This window comes from Anser anser (assembly GCF_964211835.1).
Source record: "Anser anser genome assembly, contig: HAP1_SCAFFOLD_214, whole genome shotgun sequence".
Lineage (NCBI taxonomy): Eukaryota > Metazoa > Chordata > Aves > Anseriformes > Anatidae > Anser > Anser anser.
In genome coordinates this window covers 118,760-145,091 of record NW_028154073.1, presented here as the reverse complement: position 1 = coordinate 145,091, position 26,332 = coordinate 118,760, and the positions used below count along the sequence as shown (strand labels likewise).

Below are 26,332 nucleotides of genomic sequence, written 5' to 3'. Positions count from 1 at the left end.
CTCATGCATGGGAATCAGGGAGTCTCTGTGAGTGCAATACTGCCTCAGGTGCGCTGTTGTGGTAGCGATTGGCACCTGCTGCCCATTGGCCATCAGCACCTGCACAGCAGAAGGGTCCTGTGAGAGAGTGGGCAAGGTAGACAACTGTTTGATGTCCTCCGTCTCCAGGGGAGTCATGCCCAAAGTCCATCCAGTAAACGTTTGGATCTTTGAAGTACCCTCTCCTGATTTAGTCTGTGCTAAGGTTGCACAGAGCCTCCAGGCCAGTCCCAATGGGTTGCTTTTGCCACTCCTTCCCAGTTAGGCTCACTTCAACCTCCAGTACAGTTAACTCTTGGGTTTGAAGTGCCAGGCCAATACTCCTCAGAGTTCAATACACACAATTGTCCCCTTCCTTCCCCTGGCTCGAGGCTGGGCCCCTCTAGTCCTGCTCATAGTATTCACTACTCTGTTTGGAGGACTGCCTGCTAGAAACTGGAGCAGCAATTTTCTCAGAAGAAGCACTTTTTGAGAATGTTTTTCCTTGCGCTTCATGTATCCCTGCCTCTAGGGTGGAGGTAGGGCAGATTTTTGCATCCTGTTTTCTCATGGCCTTTCCGTGGTCACACAGTTAAAACCACAGGGTGGCACATAGTATGCACGCACTACATCAACTTTCTTGAGCAAAGGGATGCTTACACCTGATAGCTGAGCTATTGGTTCGTGCAAGTGGGGAGGAGGATGTATCCTCTTGTAGTTCTAGCATCTCGTGAGAAAGTTTCTCTCAAGACGAGATGCAGGCCCATAGGGAAGAAGAGAGACTTTCATTGTAATGCTGTAGTTGGCTAGCCGATTCATCCATGTGGGTTCCTCTTGGTCTTTCCAGGTCATAACTGCCAATGAGCTGGCATATGGTGATGGTGCGCTCTGTACAAACTTCTGCCACATGGGTCGTGTGCACTTGACTTCATCCGGATCTTTGGACAGCTGTTTGTTGTCTAGGTTACTATCAATCACCTTCAGCATGGTAATTTCTTCAGGTACCGGATACCCCTCTGCATGTTGGTCCACTTTCCTGGTTGACATACAAGATCTTTCTTGAAGGGAGACCTTTCCTTGACGCCTGACAGGATTAAGTTCCTTGTGCCCTTTTCCAATGGCTTTGTCAATCACTCCTTCTCTAGAGGGGGATCCCAGCTGCTTGGCTTCCCTGCCCTTTAATTCCAGGCTATTGGCCCTGTTCTCCCAGCACTGGGGCAGCCAGGTGACAATGTGCTCACCAAGATGATGGCCGAAATCTTTTCCCTTATCTCATAGCTTACCCTGGGAAAGGGATCACGTGGTTTCTGATGTTTAGGTGATTTCTTCTTCTTTGTCCTCCTGCTTCCATGGTGGCCCTTCTTTGGTGAAACCTGCCTTCTTCTTCCTCCTTTCTTGTCTGGGTAGGAGTTTCTTCACTTTCTAAAGAAAAACTGACTTCCACGCCAATTGTTTTCTCTTGCATAAAGAGGCAACCAATAGTGGCACAGGCTGGTTCTCTGGCCCAGCCATGGGGCCCATTTCAGGGGCTGGAGTGGCTGCAGAGCCCATCACAGGAGTTGTTCTGGCTGCAGGGCCTTTCAGAGGAGTTGGAGTGGCTGCAGGGCCTATCGCAGTTTTTGGAGTGGCTCTAGGGCCTGTTACAGGGGTTGGTTTAAATTTAGGCCCATCTCAGGGTGTGTGGTGCTTGAAGCAGACTGAAATCATCACCGACTGCCCTTCTCTGAACACAGGAGAGATGAATTTTACAAGTGCGATTTGTGCTATTAGAGTGTAGTTGTCAAACATGTTGTCCTTTAACCTGGCAAGTAGCTCAGCACCACACAGCAGTTAGCTCACACCAACCCCCCAAATGCTTATGTGTTGAGATAAGGGCAGTTTAACGGACCGAAAAGGAAGAGAAATAATAATAATAGTAGCTTTTATGATGATGATGATGATGACGATGATGATGATGATAATGATGATTATGATGATATTTATTATCTTTATTATTGTTATGTACAAAGCAAGCTATGCACAGCGCAATTGCTCATTACTTACTGATGTCCAGCCTGTCCCCAAATGGTAGAACATTGTGGTAACCACCTGCACCTGCTCTTCTTTGACCTTCAACAACTCCACAAACAGAAGGCTCCTCCCAGAGACTGGGCAAGGTAGACAACTCTTTAATATCCTCTGTCTCCAAGGCAGCTATCCCAAAACCCCACCTGTACCCTTTTGGATCTTTGAAGTACCCCCTCGTGGGGAAGTCTGTGTCAAGGTTTCATAGATCAACATTCTTCTTCCTCCTTTCTTTTCTGGGTAGTAGTTCTTTTCCATTCTAAGGAGCCTGATTTTCACACCCATTGTTTTCTCCTGCATATAGAGGCAACGGATACTGGCACAGGTTGGTGCTGTGGCCTAGCAAGACCAGACCTGGGGGGTCTGGTCTAGTCCCCAGACTAGACCTGGGGCCTGTCCCAGGGGCTGGAGCGGCTGCAGGACATGTCAGAGGTGTTGGAGTAGCTGCAGAGCCTGTCACAGGGGTTGGAGTGGCACTGACTGAGGCTCAGTAAGCACAGACCAAGTCCCAGCACATTCCAGTGATTTGTGTCCCTTTGGAATTGCCAAGGTGATAACACCTCCTTTTCAAGCACTTCTACAGTTTTTAAGGATTCTGCACATGCTCAGGGAGGAAGTTCCAAAGCCCTGGAGGTGCCCACTGCTCTAGGTGCCTGCCCAGATCCTCCCACTCTCCCTGCCTCTCCTAACTCTCCTGCCCTGGGGCAGGTCTCTGGAGGGCATTCTTAAATAGTTGTTTATCCTTAAACAGAAGTTGAAACGCATTCAGGAGACATCACAATAGGAGCATCCCAAGGATATTCAAAGCTTTGTAGAGCTAGTGTAATTAGCCTGGAGGAGAAGGGGGAGGTGAAGGAGAAAGGGGGACTGAATAAGTGGAGAAGTGTCCCTCCCTTTTCTCCCCCTAGATTGGCTCCCTAAAGCAAAAAGGTCAAGAGTGTAATTCTTAAGTTTCTGAGCGATGGTTCCTGAGGTACGGAGGTGATGGCAATGCTCAGTACAAATAACACATCTGTCACATGACCAGACATTTTATAGAATCATAAGCCAGTGTTACACAACATAGCAAAATAACTTTAAACCAGCCCCAGAAATGATGAACAGCACAACGGGAACACATGCAGTAAGTAATGTGCTATACAACACATTTCTGAAAGCAAGCACAACAGACCTGAGCTCCAAAACGTCGACATTGTGATCAGCAACTACTAAACTGGTCTAGTGCTTATAACAATTTAATTTTAGCATTCTCTGGTAAGATCTGTCATTATCTCAACCCTTCGTGCCCCACTCTGCGTGCCAAAATGACTGCTGTGGTTTAACGCGGCAGTTCGAGTACATGGAATTATTGGAACAGGTCCAGAGGAGGGCCACAGAGATGGTCAAAGGGCTGGAGCACGTCTGCTATGAAGGCATGCTGAGCAAGCTGGTACTGCTCATCCTGGAGAAGACGAAGCACTGGAGAAACCTGAGAACAACCTTGCAGTACTTAAAGAAGACCTGCAGGAAAGCTGGGGAGACAGTCTTTGTCAGGGAGTGTAGTGATAGGACAAGGAGTAATGACCTTAAACTAAAAGAGGGTAGGTTTAAATTAGATATATGGAAGGAATTCTTTAGAATTCTTCAGAGGGATCTGGATAGGCTGGATTGCTGGGCTGAGGTGAATGGGATGAAGTTCAACAAGGCCAAGTGCAGGGTCCTGCAATTTGGCCACAATAACTCCATGCAACGCTATAGGCTTGGGGCAGAGTGACTAGAAGACTGTGAAAAGGAAAGGGACCTGGGAATGTTGATTGATGCTCGGCTGAACATGAGCCAGCCGTGTGCCCAGGTGGCCAAGAAGGCCAACGGCAACCTGGCTTGTATAAGAAACAGCGCGGCCAGCAGGAGCAGGGAGGTGATCGTCCCCCTGTACTATGCTCTGGTGAGGCCGCACCTCGAGTACCGTGTTCGGTTTTGGGCTCCTCACTACAAGAAGGACATCGAGGCCCTGGAGTGTGTCCAGAGAAGGGCAACCAAACTGGTGAGGACTCTGGAGCACAAGTCTTATGAAGAGTGGCTGGGATTGTTTAGTGTGGAGAAGAGGCTCAGGGGAGACTTTATTGCACTCTACAACTACCTGAAGAGATGTTGTGGTGAGGCGAGGGTCAGCCTCGTCTCTCAGATAACTAACGATAGGACTCATGGAAATGGCCACAGGTTGCACATGGGGAGATTTAGATTAGATGTCACGAAAGACTTTTTCTTTCAAAGAGTAGTCAGGCACTGGAATGGTCTGCCCAGGGAGGTGGTGGAGTCACTGCCCCTCGCAGTGTTCCAGAAGCACCAGGACAAGGTGCTACGGTATCTGATTTAGTAGCTTAGTGGGTAGTAGTAGTGATAGGATGGTTGGACTAAATGATCCTTTCCAACTTTGTGTTTCTATGATTTCTATGATTCTATGATAGGACAAGGGGAATGGTTTTAAACTTGAAGAGGGTAGATTTAGATTAGATAGTCAGACGAAATTCTTGACTTGGAGGTGAGGCACTGGCACTGGTGCTGTGGGTCCAGAGGTCACCCAAAGGGAGTTTGGATCAGCCCATGCCCTTGTGTTTGAAGGAACAGCTGGCGAGAGTGGAGAGGCATCAGTGAAATCCTGGCAATACCAGAGAGAGAGCCAGGTGGGGAAGAGAAGTGGCTGTCTGCAGCCTTCAGAGAGGTGTGGGACAGCACAGGAAAGCCTGCAGAGGAGAAGGCAGAGGGCTCTGACAAGAATGGAAGGCTGCAGCAGCACTGACATCTTTGCCTCTGCAGCCATGGCTTATGAGGAGACATGTTATACTCATGACACTGGGACCATGTATTTTCCTTTCAACCATGTGCAAACAACTGGGAGGTGTCATACCATTGTCCTTCACATGATATTATGGGGGCATCGTCCCCTACCCCACAGACCCCAGGAAGAGCCCTGAGTGAGACATGGGGGTGCAGGATCTGTCCTCCAGTGGCTAGGGTCAGGCCTTGGCCCTTCTGCTTCACCAAAACAAAACGAGCTTACCTTACCACAGACCTGATACCCACAGAAGAACACCAAAGCTCCCCAGTAAAGTTTTGTTCACTCTCTAAACCAGAAACGAGAAACCTACTTGCTTGGGATCCCTGCCACTCTAACTTTGTTTAAACTCTAACACAGAAATTGAAAACCAAGTCCCTAGGGGACTAGAGAGAGGTCAGCTCTGCCTCAGGATCTCCTGCCCCAGCAGGAGGAATGTGACTGTGGCAGTGACTGGGAGGTCACTTCTGTCTCTGCAGCTGATAGGGCAGCAGCAGGAACGTGTCACGCAAAAGGACTGTGAGGTCCCTTGTGTCTGGAGGTGGCAGGTCAGCCTTGGCTTCTCCCTGGGGTCTGCACTTTGGGGCTGCCATCTGCCAGTGGCCCTGCTAGGCCAGCAGAAGGCCCCTGCTTGGCATGCTGCCTGTGGGATCCCCTCTGCCTCCATCCCCAGGAGGACCCAGACACAAAGAAGGCCCGCACAGGGGTTGTGCTGTCCCTTCTGCTTGAGGCCAGGACTGGACAGCAGGAGGCCCAAGGCTTGGCTGTGTCTAGCCAAGAAGCTGCAAGGCCAGCAGCAGGCCCAGGCATTGGAAGATGCTGGTGAGGTGACTTCTGTCTGCTTGGCTGACAGGCCGCAAGGAGCCTGATGGGTTGGGATGCCTGCTTCAGGAGTGGTTTCCACCCTGATGGAGCTTTCCTTGGTAGGAGAAAAGAGCAGGAGACAAAAACTTCCACAAAGTGCACCTTGGAAAGGTGGCACTGGCCATGAGGAGGAAGAAATGTCCAGGGGAACAACTGGTCTTGCTGCTACAGACTGGGGAAAAGAAGACATTAAGTGCCTCAGCCTTTACCTCATCTCTTGTCAAAAGGTTTCCCCCCACATCCATTAAAAGATTATGATTCTCCTTAATCCTCTTTTATTAAGGTATTTATATAAACATTTTTTATTTTCTTTGACAGTAGTAGAAAGATTGAGCTCCAGCAGGGCTTTGGCCCTTCTAATTTTGACCTGCACAGCCCCATTACATTCCGGACACAGCTCCAGACAAACTGACAGTATGCATGAGAAGGAAGCACAGAGGAGGTGGAACCTGGCAGCCTTCCATTCCCTGCCCTTCTGTGACTCTGTGCTGCAATTCCATTCAGCTGGTTACTCCTGTGTTATCCAAACTTTCCTGCAGCTCCTGGTGCTGCTGTCTTGTCACAGATATCGCAGTCACACAAAGATTGAACTGTCTGAATCCAGACCTTAACAGCTGACAGAATGGAGCATCTGTCCAGAGAAAACTTGAGAAACTGCAGGATTTGGCCTACAAAAACTTCTGGACCTTTACAAGGAGAAGAGCCCAGTCCTGCAGCAGAGGAAGAGGAACCCCACACATCAGGGCAGACTGGGACCCTGCTGAGTGAGCAGTGCCCAGGTGGAGGAGGGCCTGGGCACCACGAGGGATGCCATACAAGCAGTGGTGCTGCTCCCCAGGAACCAGGCCAGCTTCCTACAGAGCTGCCTTACGAGGAGCATGGCCACCAAGAAGATCTGAGGTATCAGACTCAGCTCAGATCCGGTGTGACGCCACATGGAGAAGGGTCGAAAACCAGCACGGAAAGAGGTACAGGTGTGGGAGTCCCTAGGACAGCCTGGTGTAGACAGGATAGAGGGCTGTGGCATGGCTGAGAGTCCCAACAGGACCCAGGTCTTTGTGTCCATGGCTCTGGCTGTTGTCTCTGCCACTGAGGCCTAGGAGGAGACAGCTTCTCGGTAAAGCACCAGGGCCTCATTGCCTCCTCGCCCCCACCCATGAACCAGGCAGGGCTCGTACCATTCTCCTGCACTTGGCCATGCACATCCCCATCTCCTCCTGCCCCAGGAAGAGCCCTGAGCAGTGTGTGAAGGGAAAGGATCTCCCTTCCCAGGGGCTGGGGGTCAAGGCCTGGCCCTTGCGCTTGGTGACACACATCCAGTTTGGAAAAGTGACATCAGGGTCACCTTGACATTGCCTTTGTCTCCTTGTCCTCACTGCCTCCAATGCTCTGCTCTAACGAGCTCCAAGGGAGGCTGTGTCAGGGCTGGCCCTCAGGGGGACATTGCAGGAAACTTGCCTCTGACTTGGACTTGTTGAGAGATGGCTTCAATTGTCTCTCAGTGCCTGAGGTTCGTGGGCTCCTCACCAAAGCCCCCCGAGGGGGGATTCCAATGCCTTGGGCTGGGCGTCTGGTGCTGAGCTGGGCCGGGCTCGTGGGACAGAGAGAGCTCGTGGCAAGAGGGCCCTGGTGCAGAGAGACAGCTGTGCCCAGGAGCAGCTCCTGTGCACAGCGCAGCAGGGCTGGGGGCTCTGACCGCAGCTGGCACGGGGACAGGAGAGAAGGAGAGAGGGCTTGGAGGCAGTTGGCAGTGGGAGGATGCTGAGAGCTGCCTGCAGGAGAAATCTGCACAGCCCTTGACAAGGTACGTCTCTGGCTGCAGGGCCACGCAGGTGGGGTTGCCAGAGGGGTCTTCTACAGCTGGCACATCCGATGCCTGACAGCATCTGTCAGGATAGTTGTGTCTCTGTTTCTCCAGCAAAGTGTAGAAGATGCTGTAGAGAATGGCATTTATGAGAGGAAATTTCCAGAGGAAGAAAGAGGCTTGGTTTATCTGAAAGGGAAAGGCTTTTTCTTGAATTCTGTGCTTTCATATTCCTGCAGTGGAGGGGAATCTGAGTGAATCTGAGCACACAGCGGGAGGGATGGGGTCTGTGAGCATGGACAGGGAGGAGACGTGGGGACAGAGAATCAGCCCCCAGCAGGGACACTGGCAGGCAGCAGGGACATGGGCAGGCGGTGAGAGGGAGCTGCTGCCAGAAATGCTGTGCGAGGGAGGGCTCAGGCACCTCCCTGCCATCCCCTGCAGGGCAGGCGCCTTCCCTGGGACACCCCCTGCTCTCCTCTGCCACCAGCACAGCCTCTGCCCTCCAGCCCCCCCCTCTCCCAAGCAGGAGCTGCCTCCTCTGCAGGCAGAGCTGCAGCACAGGAGGGTGTGCTGAGTGTCCGTCTGTCCCTCCCTGGCCTTGCCTCCCCTGCCAGCAGCACGCTGCCATTCCTCCTGGCTTCTCCACCTGGCCGTGCTGCTGCTGCTCTTGTTCCCAGGCTGCCTGGGGATGCGGGTTTCACCTGCCCATGGAGTGAGCCCTCGGGGTGCCTGTGGGAAGGGAAGTCCGGGGATAGGGTGAGGGGTCTGGAAATGGGCGCTTGGAGCCTGGCTTCTTCTGCCCTCAGAAGTACCCAGGTTCTTCTCAGGAGAACCTCCTTAGTGCAATTGTCCTGTAGCTCAAAGAGATGTCAGCACAGCTGAGACCAGCACTGATGGACAGACTGGCTGTCATCTCTGTGGGACGCTCTGCACTAAAGGGACAGTCTCTTTGCCTCTGAGGATCCACAAGGTTTTACTTGGAGTGCAGCAGAACGCCCAGGATTTATGCCTTAGATTCACTCCTCAGGTGTGGTGGGGCAGCTAGAACCAAAAATAGAAAACAAATAATTAAATAACTAAATCTCCACACCCTGCTCTGCAGTTGGATGAACTGGGAGCAAAACTGGGGAAATCTCTTTGATATCAGCAGTAAAGTGAATCTGAGACTACCCCATGTTCCTACCATGTTACTACCATGTTACTACCTCTGGCTGTAGTGCAGGACTGATTCTTCCATTGCCCACAGATGAGTCCCCTGTTCCCAGAGACACTCTCAGGCAGAATCAATGAAAGAGACCTTCAAAATATCTGCCTAGAAATGGGCAATTTTGGGTGATTTTAAATGAGAAAATGGAAAGAGTTTTCCTCTGATATGCCTGTGGTACATTATCACTGCCTTTCTCCTCCTTGTACAGGACCTCATGACCAGAATTAGCAGATGTCCAACAGCAGCTCCATCACTGAGTTCCTCCTGCAGGCATTCGCAGACACACGGGAGCTGCAGCTCCTGCACTTCGGGCTCTTCCTGGGCATCTACCTGTCTGCCCTCCTGGGCAACGGCCTCTTCCTCACCGCCGTAGCCTGCGACCACCGCCTCCACACCCCCATGTACTTCTTCCTCCTCAACCTCGCCCTCCTCGACCTGGGCTGCATCTCCACCACTCTCCCCAAAGCCATGGCCAATGTCCTCGGGGACACCAGGGCCATCTCCTATCAAGGGTGTGCTGCACAGGTATTCTTTTTTCTCTTCTTCGTTGGAGTGGAGTATTGTTTTCTCACCGTCATGGCCTATGACCGCTACATTGCCATCTGCAAGCCCCTGCACTACGGGAGCCTCGTGGGCAGCAGAGCTTGTGCCCAGATGGCAGCAGCTGCCTGGGGCAGTGGCTTTCTCAATGCTGTCCTGCACACGGCCACTACATTTTCGCTGCCCCTCTGCCAAGGCAATGCTGTGGACCAGTTCTTCTGTGAAATCCCCCAGATCCTCAAGCTCTCCTGCTCAGACGCCTACCTCAGGGAAGTTGGGCTTACTGCATTCGGCTTCTGTTTAGGTATTGGTTGTTTTGTTTTCATTGTGCTCTCCTATGTGCAGATCTTTAGGGCCGTGCTGAGGATGCCCTCTGAGCAGGGCCGGCACAAAGCCTTTTCCACGTGCCTCCCTCACCTGGCCGTGGTTTCACTGATGGTAAGCACTGGCATATTTGCCTATCTGAAACCTTCTTCCAAATCATACGCATCCCTGGACCTGGTGGTGGCAGTTCTGTACTCGGTGGTGCCTCCAGCAGTGAACCCCCTCATCTACAGCATGAGGAACCAGGACCTCAAGGATGCCTTGAGGAAAGTCTTTGGATACATGCTTATCCAACGTTGATAAAGGGCCGATTACCTTAAGAGAACTCTGAAAAAATATTATGAGAATCTTTTGTTTTTCTTTCTCTGTATTATTACTTTCTTACAAGTATGAAAATACATTTATTTAAATACTTTATAGGTATCCTCTAATCTCTTGATTATTATATTTACTTTGATCCATACGATCACGCAGCTGTGTAACTGGGCATCATGGGTACTTTAATACAATAAAAGAATCCATGAGAATTTCACTGTTCCCAAGTCCTATCTCTTTTCTTCTTCTGGAGCTGGGGGAGCAGCCCCAGCACACAGGAGGGGCTCAGGGCCCAGAGCCCAGCTGCCACAGGGAGGAGCAGCCCCGCTGGCCCTCGCGGCTGCCCCTCACTGCCCGCTGGGCTCTGCCTCTCTGCTGCCTTCGGGTCGGGGCTGCTGCTTCCCTGGAGCCATGGCCATGGCCAGCAGCAGGACGTGGCCTTTCCACTGCTGCTCTCTTTTTGGTTCCTCTTCGTTTTCTTGTGGTCTTGTATCTGTGTTAGTCCTGAGGTCTCATGTACCTTGGTGACAGTCCTGTTCTCTCTGCAGTGACATCCCTGTGGCTGCAGGCAGCAGCAGGCACTGTGCAGCCGTGGGTCACATCTGGCCTCCCTGCTAGCACCACAGTAACAAGAGGGGCTGCTCAGGGCAAACCCAGAAGCCTGGGCACCTCTTCCAAATGTGCTATCAGGAATAGAGCCAAGGGGTTGCTCCCTGCTCTTCTGTTTCCTGGGCTTCTTCATGGAGGGAAGGACACTGGCTGAAAATCCCAGGGTGGTCTGTGAGGGACCAAGGGCTGGACCAAGAGCTCAATTTGTGGTGGCACTTACCCAAGCAGATGACAACTGGTCTTGGACTCATCTGCATGGGACTGTACCCCCTGCAGTGGGGCTGATGCCAGATTCCAGCCTGGAGAGGAATCTGGAGCTGGCAGTAGATGTCAGGGGATCTGCAGGGACAATGTGCTCAGTGGGTAGTGATTAGGACCTCTTAAAATGAGTGACCATCCAAGGAAGAGTCTTTTAGGGGGAAAAGCGAATCTGAGGTGTCCAGGGGCTAAGGAGGGCTCTGCAACGCCAGGGGAGGCCGTGAAGAGCCAGCAGGTGAAGGCCCATAAGACTGCAGAGTAATTGAGGAGACCTTATTTAAAGCCCTGAAGAAGACGCAATACTTCATCATCTCTGCAGCCTGCCCCCGAGAAATTGCCTGCCCCCCGAGAAATTGCCCCCCTCTCTTGGAAAGATGACCCCTTTATTTATTGCTGAGCACCACGTTACTGAGTTCCACCTGGAAGGCAGGGCTAGGCAGTGGGGATGGCAGGAGGAAGACTTGTGTGAAGACTATGAAAAACATGGAAATTAAGGGCTTTATCAGATCCTTAAAGTCCTGCCTGGGTCCCCAAATGGAAAGCAATGTATGTCTGTGGGTGGACGAGGAGGAGGCGAGTCCCAGGACAGGGGCAGGGCTGAAGGGCCCTGCGCGAAGCTGGGCTGGTGGAGAAGTGTCCACCTTGTGTGTGTGCCTCAGCCTGGGAGAAGGGGCCTGCCCGCGGTGCGGGATGGCTGGGCTGTGCTCAGCCATGCCCCAGGAGCTGACCTTGCTCTCCTCCTCCCCGCCACTCCCCACACGGGGCAGGCCCTCAGGAAACACCCCTGAGCCTGGAGATGCACCAACCTGCTGCGGTGAGGTGCCACTACTGCAGGGGAAGAGGGGAGGGTTGGAGAGACACGTGGGGCCTGCGGGCAAGAGTGGTGTGGCCTGGGGAAGTGAGGGCCTGGGAAAAGTTACCCTGGCTCCATAGGAGCCATTCTGGAAAGAAAACTTGTAGGCAGGAACAGCACATTTCTGGAGGTGCAGAGCTGCTGGGCACATTGTACAGGGTGCTCTGATGGACTTTTGTGTCCTTTTCCATCGTGTCTTCAGTGCCACTTTTCTCAGAAATAGAGTAGCCAACAGAGGTGTGATGGATACGCTGAGATCATGAAAGCCATCATTAACATGCCCCTAAGAAGATGACTGATATGGGGAGGTCAGGAGAAGCATGGACAGGAGAGGTGTGAGATTTGGGGAGGGAACAGGGGCTTGGCCAGCAGAAATTAAGGATTTTGTAGAGGTCAGAAGGTTCAGGTTTTTGCTGATGCTGTTGTAACTGCGACTTAAAATAGTCACATGAGGCCCTTCACCGGCTTCAACCAGTAAACTTAATTCCTAAATTTAAATGCTACTCCACACCCTGACAGGAATCCACTACTCTTATGCGTGACCTCAAAGTATGCACTGAAGCCAAACCTCAGCCCATAGCCTCTTTCCCTTACCCTTCCTGTCTTGCTTACCTTGATCCCTACACTTAACACTAGATTTAAATGCTCTATTTAAGCCTAGATTCTTGGAAGAACTAAACAAAACCCTAAATCACAAGGCTTGTCCATACCCTAACCACACACCTGACACCCCAAGCACAACACCAAACCCTCCCACTAAATCTTTTTTAATCTCTAACCCAGAAATATGAGAGCTAGCCCCTAATCCCATTCATGAAAATCTAACACATAAAGCCCCTGTTCCTGTGCATTAACCTCCTCACCTTCAGCCCCTCTCCTAACCCTTAACTTCAGGTGCTTCTCCCCTTGGGGTGAGGCAGGAATTGTGAGACTTCTCTGCAGTCCCATGGCATTCAGAGATGGATGTGAGGGGCCATGGATCTGATCAGCTTGTGGGCCACAAGGAGGAGATGGGTGGGAATGCTCTGACGAGCTCAGCTCTGCCTCAGGATCTCCTGCCCCAGCAGGACGAATGTGACTGGGGCAGTGACTGGGAGGTCACTTCTGTCTCTGCAGCTGATAGGGCAGCAGCAGGAACGTGTCACGCAAAGGGACTGTGAGGTGCCTTGTGTCTGGAGGTGGCAGGTCACCCTTGGCTTCTCCCTGGGGTCTGCACTTTGGGGCTGACATCTGCCAGTGGCCCTGCTAGGCCAGCAGAAGGCCCCTGCTTGGCATGCTGCCTGTGGGATCCCCTCTGCCTCCATCCCCAGGACGACCCAGACACAAAGAAGGCCCGCAGAGGGCTTGTCCTGTCCCTTCTGCTTGAGTCCAGCACTGGACAGCAGGAGGCACAAGGCTTGGCTGTGTCTAGCCAAGAAGCTGCAAGGCCAGCAGCAGGCCCAGGCCTTGGAAGATGCTGCTGAGGTGACTTCTGTCTGCTTGGCTGACAGGCCGCAAGGAGCCTGATGGGTTGGGATGCCTGCTTCAAGAGTGGTTTCCACCCTGATGGAGCTTTCTTTGGTAGTAGGAAAGAGCAGGAGCGAAAAAACTGTCGCAAATTGTACCTTGGAAGGGTGTCACTGGCCACGAGGCAGAAGAAATGTCCCTCAAAGAGTAGTGCTGTGGTGCCAGAGGTCACCCAAAGACTGTCTGTGATCACACTATGACATTGTGTTTCAAGGAACAGCTGATGAGGGTTGACGAGACATGGGTGAGATGATGGAAAGTCCTGGATGAGAGCAAGGTTGTGGACAGAGATGGGTGTCTGCAGACAGGAAAGAGCCTGAGAAGAAACTGGAGGCAGCTGGGAGCAGAGAAGCCCCAGTCCAAGTGCAGCTGGGCAGAATCCTCACCTTGTCTGTGGGTTGTGAGCAAGATCTCAGCTCCTCCCTCCTATCCCGGGCTGCAGAGGCCTCACTCCAGCTGCACACAGACAGCCATCCAGCAGCATGGACATGGCATTAGCACGGAGCTGTCTCCTCCTTAGGGCACCTGGATAACACAAGGATGCCACGAGAGAGCTGCATCCTGCTGACGAGCAGCCTGCAGACCAGGAGGATGCAGCACAGACAGAGCTGGATATTTGCAAGCTGGGGTGTCCCAATATCTAGTCTGCATCCCCTGCAGTTTCTGGAGGTGGCTTGGCCACTTGGCTCTTGGCTGACCAGGGGCAGCTGGGTTATGACACTCCAAGGGGCTTCTGCCAGACTGCCTGCCATCCAGGCATCGCAGTGCCATCCAGGAAATAGGGCAAAGTGTGGGACAGCATAGGAAAGCCTGCAGAGGAGAAGGCAGAGGGTGCTTGTCCCTTTGGCTAAAGCTTCTGAGGAGACGAGATAGAGTCATTGCAATCGGGCCTCACTGCTTCCTTGATACCCTGTGCAGGGGTGGGGAGGTGTCCTAATGAAGTTCTTCTCATGGCATCACACTGCCCACCACATCATACAGACCCCAAGAAGAGCCCTGAGCCAGACGGGGGGGTGCAGAATCTCCCCTCCCAGTGGCTGGGGTCAGGCCTTGGCCCTTCTGCTTCACCAAAACCAACCAAGACTTTTCTCAGCACAGCGCTTTGCCTGTCTGCAATCACGGCCTCCAATTATCTGCCCTAACAAGTCCCTGGGGAGGCTTTGTTAGGAACAGCCCTCAGTGGGGCCCATTAATACTCCAAGTCACTTCAACTTTTCCTTCTGACTTTACTTTCTCAAGCAGTTGCATCATTCTCCTCTCAGTACCCCAGTTTCACTGACTCAGCACCAAAATACACCATGGAGCTCATTAAAATGCAGAATGTCCTAAACAGCCATATCTCTCCCACAGTTTTCTTCATGTCTTCAAGACTTGTGCAGCTAATTGGAGAGCTTTCATAGTGCAGTTAAGGAGGAAGATTTCAAAGAGCATCTAATTAAAATTTTTCCTCATTTTAAAGGCTGAATTTTGTTGCATTTCAGCTTAGAGCATCATTTTCCTATAGATATTGGTCTAGGGTTGCTCCTTTGAAGCCCTGCTGAGGTAGGAAGAGCAGGGGTTTTCCTATTTAAAAACAAACAACAGGAAATCATGCTGCAATTTAAAAACAAACAAACAAACAAACAACAGAAAAAAAACAAAGTTCAAGTTCCTCAGTTTTTTCACGTTCCTCATTTTCTTTACTCCAGGGAAGTTTACCTTCCAATAAGGATGACTGTACATGGTATATTTAACACTGATTAATAGGAAATTTAAAATAGTAGTGTTAATATTAATCTATATCATAGTAATTCAATGATAAATGATGAGTTTCTTGGTAAGGAAACCATCAGACAGACTGTTGAGAGATGGGCGAGCTGGAACTCACTGAAACTCAAAGCAGCAACTGGGTTGGTGAGAGCGGTCTGAATGATCCAAGAGTAAGGGGAGGGCAAAGCAGGAGAACCATGGGAAGTGCATAGGTCCAGACAGGCAGCTGGAAAGGGGACATTCAGCAGGGTCTGTGTAATCAAGTCAGGTTTTGCGCCTGGAAGATGAGGGAGCACACCATGACAGACAAAGCGATGACAGTGTAAGTACAGGTGAACACCAGATTTCTTCTTCTGCGATGAATATAGATCATGGAAATTAACATTTCTTCATGATATAAATTACACTTCATGTGTGACTTTCTACGGAAGTGGTTGAATCATTTGAGCTGATGAGTAGTTGCTTTTTTAGTTAAGTACTAAAAAAATTACTGGGTATTGGGGCAGAGCTTTGCTGTCTGACCATAAGCACAATCAGGGAAAACCTCCTGTGGCCCCATTCTGTTTGAGGCACTTCCCTGGACTGGCAGATGTCAGAATAGACCTGTAGGAGACCGGAGCCCATTATTAAAATCAGGTGGAGCCAGGTGGAGTTCCCAGGGCACCTCCATTGCCAGCAGTGGTCTTTGTCCCTGTAACTGCAGCCCAGCCCAGCACAGGAAACCCCTTCAAAGACAAACCCCTTCTTCTATGGGTTTCTGGGACGGACCTAGATTTGAAATGGCCCTTGGAAACCCATGATACTCTTCCTTATTCCTACGAGACACTTGAACATCCATTTACCTTCCTAGGTCATCTTTAGAAAATTCAGGCTGAAAAACTCAATTATAGCATGCTTCAAATGGCTGAGGCAGAACCCATCAGCTTGCCCCACTTTGGAAATGTTCCCCATCCAACTGAGGTTTTCAAAGTGAAAAACGTGAAAGGACCCGTCAGGTCAATGCGCAGAGGAAGGGAAAGTCACACATATTGTGCTGGAGTAGCAGAAGGCAAAAAGCATTGCACTGTGCCTCAGAGTAATCAAGGAGACCTAATCCAGTTCATCTGTGAGATAAAGCAGAGTGAAGGGCGTTGAGTTGTGTCCTAACATGAAGAAGGATGTACATCACTGCTGAAGGAACTGACTTTTTGTGCCATCACCAATGCAAATTATACAAGAACTGTATCAAATAAAGGTAACGTGTCCCACCCTGGCCCTGTCACCCCACAGTGCACGGGAGAGGGAGCTGAAAGCCAAGGGACGCATTTGGATGTGGAAGGTGGGGCCCAGCAGAGACAAGGAGCCAAGGCAATAGCTGGGGGAGGCCAGGAGAAGCAGCCCAAGGGGTGGTGCTGCCTGTGAGGACACGTTTGTGCCAGCAGCCTGAGTGGGCAGCAGCTGTGTGCAGGCGAGGGGAGGGCAGGAAGCGCATGCCAAGAGCTCTCCTGCCAGCAGAGACAAGGCCGGGGCCGAGGGCAAGGACAGAGGCAGGCCCAGGGCAGGGGGCTGCAAGGGCCATGCTGAGCTCCCTGCCCCTGCAGCAGCCGCACTGGCCCTCAGCAGATGTGCTGGCCGGCACGCACGGGGAGGTGCTGGCGTGCATCAGAGAGCAGCAAGGAGGGCGCTGGAGAGGGCCGGGGTGAGGCGGGTGGCAGAGCCCCATGCAGGGGCTGGCTGGCGGTCCCCTCTGCTGCAGCCACCGCACGCGGCGTGGCAGGAGGAGGGCTCCCTGTGCACCACGGGGCAGAGCCTGGCCCTGGGCTCTTCCTGATGTCCCTGCAGCTCCTGGCAGGCAGCGGTGAGGTGCCCCTCAGCCTTCCCTCCTGTGCTGCCAGGGCACACGGCTGCCTCCTGCCCAGCTCACTGCCCACCAAGAACGTCCGACAGGGCTGCTTCCCAAGCTGGGCCTTGCCCAGGCTCAGTCCCCTGCAGGGGCAGAAACTGGCCCTTGTCCTGGTGGCTTTTCATGGCCTTCCTCTCAGTACATTCTCTTCTCATCCTTGATCTCTTTTACTGAATTCAGAGGCCCAGGAGAACTTTTTGGTACAGACTACCGCAGAAAAAACTTCGAGTGCCTCAGCCACATCTCTGCTTTTCCTCCACATTGCAGCTGGGCTCTTCAATCCCACAACCTCTGCTGTACCTGAAGAGACATCATGAGAAACAAGAGTCACAGAAAATGACTACCTGCTGGTTCCTTTATTTCGTTAATTACCAAGAGCTTCTCAGCACCTGTACATGAGGTCTTTGGGTTAAAAATAAATAAATAAACAAATAAATAAAAGCTAGAAGAAGTGAGATAGAAGTGAGATGAAAAAATACTTTAATTGGAATAATATTGCAAATATTGAAAGGCAATTTTGAAATACATGAACAAAGGATTTTCTGCCTTGCCCGGGTATATGTGAGGAAGATGTGCAGGTACCTCATTGATGGGGAAATGCTGTATATTAGAATAACATCCTCAGTGCCTCCTTCAGACCCTTGTTCCTCGTGCTGTAGATGAGGGTTTCACTGCTGGAGGCAACACTGAGTACAGAACTGAAACCACCATGTCCAGGGATGGGGAGGTGATGGAGGGAGGCTCCAGGCAGGCAGCCATGGCAGTGATGCTACGCAGGGAGACCACTTTGACCCAAAACACAGCACATCTTTACACCTGCTGAGGGTGCACTCACTCTATTCCATCATCCAGGTCATTGAGAAATAAGTTGACCAGGACTGGACTCAGTGTAGATCCCTGGGGGGCACTGCTGGCTACAGGCCTCCAACTAGACTCTGCTCCACTAAGCACAACCCTCTGAACTCTGCCATCCAGCCAGCTCACAATCCACCTCACTGACCACTCATCCATCCCACACTTCCGGAGCTGGCCTGTGAGGATGTTAGGGGAGACAGTGCTGAAAGCCTCGCTGAAGTCAAGGTACACAACATCCACTGCTCTCCCTCACCCACTCACCTAGTCATTCCATCATAGAAGGCTATCAAGTTGGTGAAGCACGGTTTCCCTTGGTGAACCCATGCTGACTGCTCCCGATCACCTTCTTCTCCTCCACATGCTGGAGATGACCTCCAGGATGAGCTGTTCCATTGCCTTTCCAGGGATGGAGGTGAGGCAGACCGGCCTGTAGTTGCCTGGGGCCTCCTTCTTGCACTTTTTGAAGACCAGCATGACATGAGTTTTCTTCTAGTCTTCAGGCACCTCTCCTGTTCTCCATGACCTTTCAAAGGTGATGGAGAGTGGGCCAGCAGTAACATCCGCCAGCTCCCTCAGCACTCATGGATGTGTCCCATCCGGGTCCATGGACTTGTGGGTGTCAAGTTTGCCTAAGAGATCTCTGAGCTGATCCTCTTCAACCAAGGGAAAGTCCTCGTTTCTCCAGAGTTCCTTCCTTGTCCCTAAGGTCACAGATTCCGGAGGGCTGGTCTTAGCAGTGAGGGCTGAAGCAAAGGAGGCATTCAGTAATTCTGCCTTCCCTTTGTCCTTTGTCACCAGGGCACCCACCTCATGAAGCAGTGGGCCCACGTATTCCTTTGTCTTCCTTCTGCGACTGATGTGTTTGAAACAGCCCTTTTTGTCGTCCTTGACACCCCTTGCAAGATTTAACTCCAAATGGGCCTTGGACTTCCCTGTCGCTATATTCCCAAGGTCCCTATATTCTTCCCAAGTGGCTTGTCCCCTTTTCCACATTATGTATGCTTCCTTGTTCCATTTCAGTCACCCCAGGGTCTCCTTGATCATCCAAGCAGGTCTCCTGCCCCCTTTGCCTGACTTTTTGCTCACAGGAATACACAGCTCTTGAGCTTGGAGGACTTGGAGGTCAGTGCGCTATTGCTCCCGGTGCACTGTTGTGGCAGCCATCGGCACCTCCTCTGCTTCGGCTCTCAGCAACCCCACAACAGAAGGGTCCTGTGCGAGACCAGGCAAGGTAGACAACTGTCCTGGTTCCTTTAGGACAGAGTTAATTTTCCTCCTAGTAGCTGGTAGGGTGATAAATCTTGGTTTAGGATGAGAAGAGCGCTGATAGCATGCTGATGTTTTAATTGTTGCAGAGCAGTGTTTACACCAGGCCAAGGACTTTTCGGCTTCTCGCTCTGTCCTGCCAGCGAGCAGGCTGGGGGTGCGGAAGGAGCTGGGAGGGGACAGACCCAGGACAGCTGACCCCAACTGGCCAAAGGGGTATTCCATACCATCTGACGTCATGCTAAACAATATATAGGGGTGGCTGGCCGGGGTGGGGGGCCGGCTGCTCGGGGATAGGCTGGGCATCGGTCAGCGGGTGGTGAGCAATTGCATTGTGCATCACTTGTTTCTTACACATTATTATTATCAATACTATTATCATGATCACTATTATTATTATTGTTATTATTATATTCCTGTCTTAATAAACTGTCTTTATCTCAACTCACCGGCTTCACTTTCCCGTTTCTGTCCCCCATCCCAGAGGGGGAGGGGGGAGGGTGAGCGAACGGCTGTGTGGTGTTTAGCTGCCAGCCGGGTTAAACCACAACAGTCCTTTTGGCGCCCAACGTGGGGCTCGAAGGGTTGAGATATCGACAAATTTGACCAGAGTGTGTTAAACTAAAATTGGTATAAGTATTGGACCTGCTTAATAGTTGCTAGTCACGATGGTGATTGCCTTAATCTCCGGTCTGCTGTGCCTGTTCTCCAAATTGAGTTTTATGGTGCGTTACTTTCTGTATGTGCTCCCTGTCGCACTGTTTATCCTTTCCGGGCCCTGGTTTAAGATCGTTATGGTACTGTGCGGTGTAACAATGGCTTATGAAATGATGAAATATCTGGTCACGACTCTAACCTGGTATTTGTACTCAGCACTGACGTCGACTCTATACTTTGGAAACCATATCTCGGCAACTATTAGCAATTACACCTATTGCCTGTTTTCGTTAGGGAGCCAATCTGTGAAGGGGACAGGGGAAGACATGTTTCCCTCCCTGTTCACTCTCCCTTTCTCCTTCACCACCACCCTCTTATCGCCCGAGCTAGTTACGGTGGTTCTCCGAGATGTTGAATATCCTTGGGATACTCAGACCAGCCTGCTCTTGTTGTTATGTCTCCTGAATGCGCTTCAGGTTTTGTTGAGGGTTAAACAACTACTTAGGAATCTCATCCGGAGATTTGTCTTGAGGCGGGATAGTTGCGAGTGGCAGGGAGTGTGGGAGGCTATGGGCAGGTTTCTAGAGCAGTGGGCACCTCCAGTGTTTTGGACATTCACCCCTGAACAACTGCAAAATCCTAAAAAGCTGGCAGAATTCTTGAAAAAAAGGTGTCATGACTCTGGCAGTTCCAAAGTGACACAAATCACTGTAGCGTGCTGGGGTCCTGCTTGTGCCTATCGAGCTGCAATTGATGCTACTATAGCTCCAGCTCCAGCTCCTGCACCCGCTCCAGTTCCAGCTCCTGCAGCCGCTCCAGCTCCTGCATCTGCTCGAGCTCCAGCTCCTGCAGCCTCTCCAGCTCCTGCAGCCGCTCCAGCTCCAGCTCCTGCAGCCGCTCCATCTCCAGCTCCCGCAGCCACTCCAACTCCTGCAGCAGCTCCAGCTCCTGCAGCTGCTCCCACTCCTGTGGCTGGGTCAGAGAAACGAGCTGTAGCAGTGCAAGTTGACCCCGCAGAGGGTATTCCAACCCCTGTGGCAGACCCTGTGGCTGGGTCAGAGAAACGAGCTGTAGCAGTGCCAGTTGCCCCTGTAGACAAGGTGAAAAAATGGTATAGAGACTCAGGTAGTTTAGAACGCAGACAGTCTTCTGTTAGGTCTGGGCATAGTGAAGACGAGGATGGGCCATCAAATGTGCAGGAGACTGAAGATGAGGATGAGGATGTCGAAAAATCAACAGTAACTACCCGAACCCTATACCAGCGTGAGCTACGAGATGTGCGAAAAGATTTTGGTCGCTGTATAGGTGAGCAGCTTGTCACCTGGCTGCTCCGGTGTTGGGACACCGGAGCCAATTGTGTGGAATTAGAGGGCAAGGAAGCCAGGCGGCTGGGATCCCTTGCTAGGGACGCATGTATTGACAAAGCAATTGGAGATGGAGCACGATCTCGCAGCCTCTGGAGGCGTCTCCTGTCAGCTGTGCAGGAAAGGTATCCCTTCAAGGAAGAACTTGTATGTCTACCAGCCAAATGGACCACCACGGAGAAGGGAATTCAGTACCTGAGGGAATTAGCCATACGGGAAGTAATTTATAAGGACCTAGACGATGCACAAACATCCACAGATCCAGATGAAGTCCGGTGTACACGACCCATGTGGCGGAAGTTTATACAGAGTGCACCATCATCATATGCCAGCTCATTGGCAATACTAACCTGGAAAGAGGAGGAGAATCCCCCAGTGAATGAAGTGACTAAAATACTCCGGCAGTAGGAAGGAAACCTCTCCTCTTCCCTACAGGCCTGTGTCTAGGCTGTGGAGAAACTCTCTGAAGAGTTCCACCAACTTAAAGAGAATTTATCTTCCCCTCCACCTGAACGAACCAGTGTCCACCAGCTAAAAGAGAATGCTTTGGAGAAACTTTCTGAAAAGATCCACCAACTTGAAGAAAGATTATTTTCCTCCCCACCTGTACAAACCAGTGTCTCAACTATTAGGGGTAAACGTTCATCTGTGCAAGGAAGACAATATGGTGGGCACACACACCGCACCACCCTGTGGTTTTACCTATGTGACCATGGAGAGGACATGAGAAAATGGGATGGAAAATCTACTGCGACCCTAGAGGCACGGGTACGTGAATTGCAAAAGAAATCAATTGGGAAAAAGGGGTTCTCTGAAAAGTTTGCTGCTCCAACTTCCAGCAGGCAGTCCTTTAAACACAGAAACGAAGATTCTGACCAGGACTAGAGGGGCCCTGCCTCCAGCCAGGGGGAGGAAAGGGACAATCGAGTTTATTGGACTGTGTGGGTTCGATGGCCTGGCACGTCAGACGCACAGAAGTATAAGGCTTTGGTAGACGCCGGTGCACAATGTACTCTAATGCCATCAAGCTATAAAGGGCCAGAGCCCGTCTGCATTTATGGTGTGACGGGGGGATCCCAGCAGTTAACTGTATTGGAGGCTGAAGTGAGTCTAACCGGGAATGAGTGGCAAAAGCACCGTATTGTGACTGGCCCGGATGCTCCGTGCATCCTTGGCATAGACTATCTTAGAAGAGGATATTTCAAGGACCCAAAAGGGTTCCGCTGGGCTTTTGGCATAGCTGCCTTGGAGACAGAGGACATTAAACAGTTGTCTACCTTGTCCGGTCTCTCAGAGGACCCTTCTGTTGTGGGGTTGCTGAGGGTTGAAGAACAGCAAGTGCCGATCGCTACCACAACTGTGCACCGGCGGCAATATCGCACCAACCTGGACTCCCTGAGTCCCATCCATAAGCTAATTCGTCAACTGGAGAGCCAAGGAGTGATCAGCAAGACTCATTCACCTTTTAATAGTCCTATATGGCCAGTGCGAAAGTCTAATGGTGAGTGGAGACTAATAGTGGACTATCGTGGCCTGAACGAAGTCACGCCACCACTGAGTGCTGCAGTGCCGGACATGCTAGAACTCCCGTATGAACTGGAACCAAAGGCAGGCAAGTGGTATGCCACAACTGATATCGCTAATGCATTTTTCTCCATCCCTCTAGCAGCACAGTGCAGGCCACAGTTTGCTTTCACTTGGAGGAGAGTCCAATATACTTGGAATCGGCTGCCCCAGGGGTGGAAACACAGCCCTACCATTTGCCATGGACTGATCCAGTCTGCGCTGGAGCACGGGGAAGCTCCTGAACACCTCCAGTACATCGATGACATCATTGTGTGGGGTGACACTGCAGAGGAAGTTTTCGAGAAAGGGAAGAAAAAAGTCCAAATCCTTCTGAAGGCCGGTTTTGCCATAAAACAAAATAAAGTATAAGGACCTGCACGAGAGATCCAGTTTTTAGGAATAAAATGGCAAGATGGACGTCGTCAAATCCCAATGGATGTGATCAACAAAATAACAGCTATGTCTCCACCAACTAGCAAAAAAGAAACACAAACTTTCCTGGATGTCGTGGGGTTTTGGAGAATGCACATTCCAAATTACAGTCTGATTGTAAACCCGCTCTACCAAGTAACCCGGAAGAAGAATGCTTTTGAATGGGGCCCTGAGCAATGACAAGCCTTTGAACAAATTAAGCAGGAAATAGTTCATGCAGTAGCCCTCGGGCCAGTCCGAACAGGACCAGATGTAAAGAATGTGCTCTACACCACAGCCGGGGAGAATGGTCCCACCTGGAGCCTCTGGCATTAAGAACCTGGGGAAACTCGAGGTCGACCCCCGGGGTTTTGGAGTCGGGGATACAGAGGATCTGAGGCCCTCTATACTCCAACTGAAAAGGAGATATTGGCAGCATATGAAGGAGTTCGATCTGCTTCGGAAGTGGTCGGTACTGAAGCGCAGCTCCTGCTGGCACCCCGACTGCCGGTACTAGGCTGGATGTTCAAAGGAAGGGTCCCCTCTACACATCATGCAACTGATGCTACATGGAGCAAGTGGGTTGCACTGATTACTCAGCGGGCTCGAATAGGAAACCCCAGTCACCCAGGAATCTTGGAGCTGATTATGGACTGGCCAGAAGGCAAATACTTTGGGATATCACCAGAGGAGGAGGTGGTTCGTGCTGAAGAAGCCCCCCTGTACAACAAGCTACCGGGGAATGAGAAGAAATACGCCCTGTTCACTGATGGGTCCTGTCGTATTGTGGGAAAGCATCGGAGATGGCAAGCTGCTGTATGGAGTCCTACACGACGAGTTGCAGAAGCTGCTGAGGGAGAAGGTGAATCGAGTCAGCTGGCAGAAGTGAAAGCCATTCAGCTGGCTTTAGATATTGCTGAACGAGAAAAGTGGCCAGTTCTCTATCTCTATACTGATTCATGGATGGTAGGAAATGCCCTGTGGGGGTGGTTACAGCACTGGAAGCAGAACAACTGGCAGCGCAGGGGCAAACCCATCTGGGCTACTGCATTGTGGCAAGATATTGCTGCCTGGGTAGAGAACCTGGTTGTAAAGGTACGCCATGTGGATGCTCATGTGCCCAAGAATCGGGCTACTGAAGAACATCAAAACAACCAGCAGGTGGATCGGGCTGCTAAGATTGAAGTGGCTCAGGTGGACCTGGACTGGCAACACAAAGGTGAATTATTTATAGCCCGACGGGCCCATGACACCTCAGGCCATCAAGGTAGAGGTGCAACATACAGATGGGCTCGTGATCGAGGGGTGGTCCTGACCATGGACACTATAGCACAGGTTATTCATGATTGTGAAACATGTGCTGCAATCAAGCAAGCCAAACGGTCCAAGCCTCTTTGGTATGGAGGACGATGGCTGAAATATAAATATGGAGGGGCCTGGCAGATTGATTACATCACACTCCCTCAAACCTGCAACGGCAAGCGCCACGTACTTACAATGGTGGAAGCAACCACCGGATGGCTGGAAACATATCCTGTGCCCCATGCCACCGCCCGGAACACTCTCCTGGGCCTTGAAAAGCAAGTCCTATGGCGACATGGCACCCCAGAGAGAATTGAGTCAGACAGCGGGACTCATTTCCGAAACAACCTTATAGACACTTGTGCCAAAGAACATGGCATTGAGTGGGTGTATCACATCCCCTATCATGCACCAGCCTCTGGAAAAGTTGAACGATACAATGGACTGTTGAAGACTACACTGAAAGCAATGGGTGCTGGGACATTCCAAAATTGGGATACACATTTGGCAAAGGCCACCTGGTTAGTCAATACTAGGGGATCTGCCAACCGAACTGGACCTGCCCAATCAAGCCTGTTACGCACTGTAGAAGGGGATAAAGTTCCTGTAGTGCACGTAAGAAACATGCTGGGTAAAACAGTCTGGGCTACTCCTGCCTCGGGAAAAGGCAAACCCATTCGTGGGATTGGTTTTCCTCAGGGACCTGGATGCACTTGGTGGGTAAAAGAATGGGGAGGTCCGGTGTGTACCTCAAGGGGATTTGATAGTGGGTGAGAATAGCCCATGAGTTGAATTGTAGCATGTTAATTATTATATAATACTGTATGTCATCACTACCATGATTGCTATACATCATAGATGAAAATGGTGATTAATTACAAGGTATTGGAAAGAGTTTAACCTGAGTATGACATAAATGGTATGGTATAAGGGGTGGATATCTGTCCTGGTTCCAGTTAGGACAGAGTTAATTTTCCTCATAGTAGCTGGTAGGGTGCTATATTTTGGATTAGGATGAGAAGAGCGCTGATAACATGCTGATGTTTTAATTGTTGCAGAGCAGTGTTTTCACCAAGCCAAGGACTTTTCAGCTTCTCGCTCTGTCCTGCCAGCGGCCAGGCTGGGGGTGCAGCAGGAGCTGGGAGGGGACAGACCCAGGACAGCTGACCCAAACTGGCCAAAGGGGTATTCCATACCATCTGACGTCATGCTAAACAATATATAGGGGTGGCTGGCCGGGGTGGGGGGGCCGGCTGCTCGGGAATAGGCTGGGCATCGGTCAGCGGGTGGTGAGCAATTGCATTGTGCATCACTAGTTTTGTACACATTATTATTAGTAATATTATTATTATTATTAATTTTCCTGTCTTAATAAACTGTCTTTATCTCAACTCACAGGCTTCACTTTCCCGTTTTCTCTCCCCCATCCCAGAGAGGGAGGGGGGAGGGTGAGCGAACGGCTGTGTGGTGTCTTGCTACTGGCCGGGTAAAACCACAACAAGCATAATTTGGTGGAGGTGCAGAGCTGATGGGCACATTTTGGAGGATGCTCCTAAAGACCTTTGTGCCCTTTTCCCTCCTGACAACAACGCCACTTCTGTCTCAAGAATAGAGTTGCCAACAGAGGTGAGACAGATACTCTGGGATCAAGAATGTCATCAGAAAGCTGATCCCAATAAGATATGGGGAGGCCAGGAGCAGCCTGGACAAGAGAGATGTGAGATTTTGGGGTGGGAAGAAGAGCTTGGCCAGCAGAAACTTATGATTTGGTAGACCTAAGAGGGTTCATGTAATGTAGATGCTGTGGTAACACTGACTTAAAACAGTCAGGTATGGCCCTTACCTTACTTGAACCAGGAATTTTAATCCCTAAACCTAAATGCTACTATAACACTCTCAAAGGAATCCATTTTCTCGCTTGCTAACCCTAATGTCTTCCCTTAACACTAAAATTAAAATGGTCTCTTTAAACCTAGACTTCTTGGCAGGCCTAAAACACCCCTAAACCACAGAGCTAGGCCATACCTTAACCACAAACCTGACACCACAAGCAGAACACCAAACACTCCCATTAAAACTTTGCTTCATCTCTAACCCAGA

At 51.0% G+C, this 26,332-nt stretch overlaps 1 protein-coding gene across 1 annotated transcript; it reads left to right on the top strand.

The window, feature by feature from the left end:
- The first annotated feature begins 8,739 nt into the window (after window positions 1-8,739).
- Window positions 8,740-10,988, top strand: LOC310890855 (olfactory receptor 14C36-like). Its single transcript, XM_083853169.1, has one exon. The coding sequence runs from the start codon at window positions 9,007-9,009 to the stop codon at window positions 9,937-9,939; it is 933 nt and encodes a 310-aa protein (XP_083709295.1). The 5' UTR covers window positions 8,740-9,006; the 3' UTR covers window positions 9,940-10,988.
- The last annotated feature ends 15,344 nt before the right edge of the window (window positions 10,989-26,332 follow it).

Coding starts and splice junctions, on each gene's coding strand:
- LOC310890855 (XM_083853169.1), top strand. CDS start 9,007: ATGTCCAACAGCAGCTCCATCACTGAGTTCCTCCTGCAGGCATTCGCA.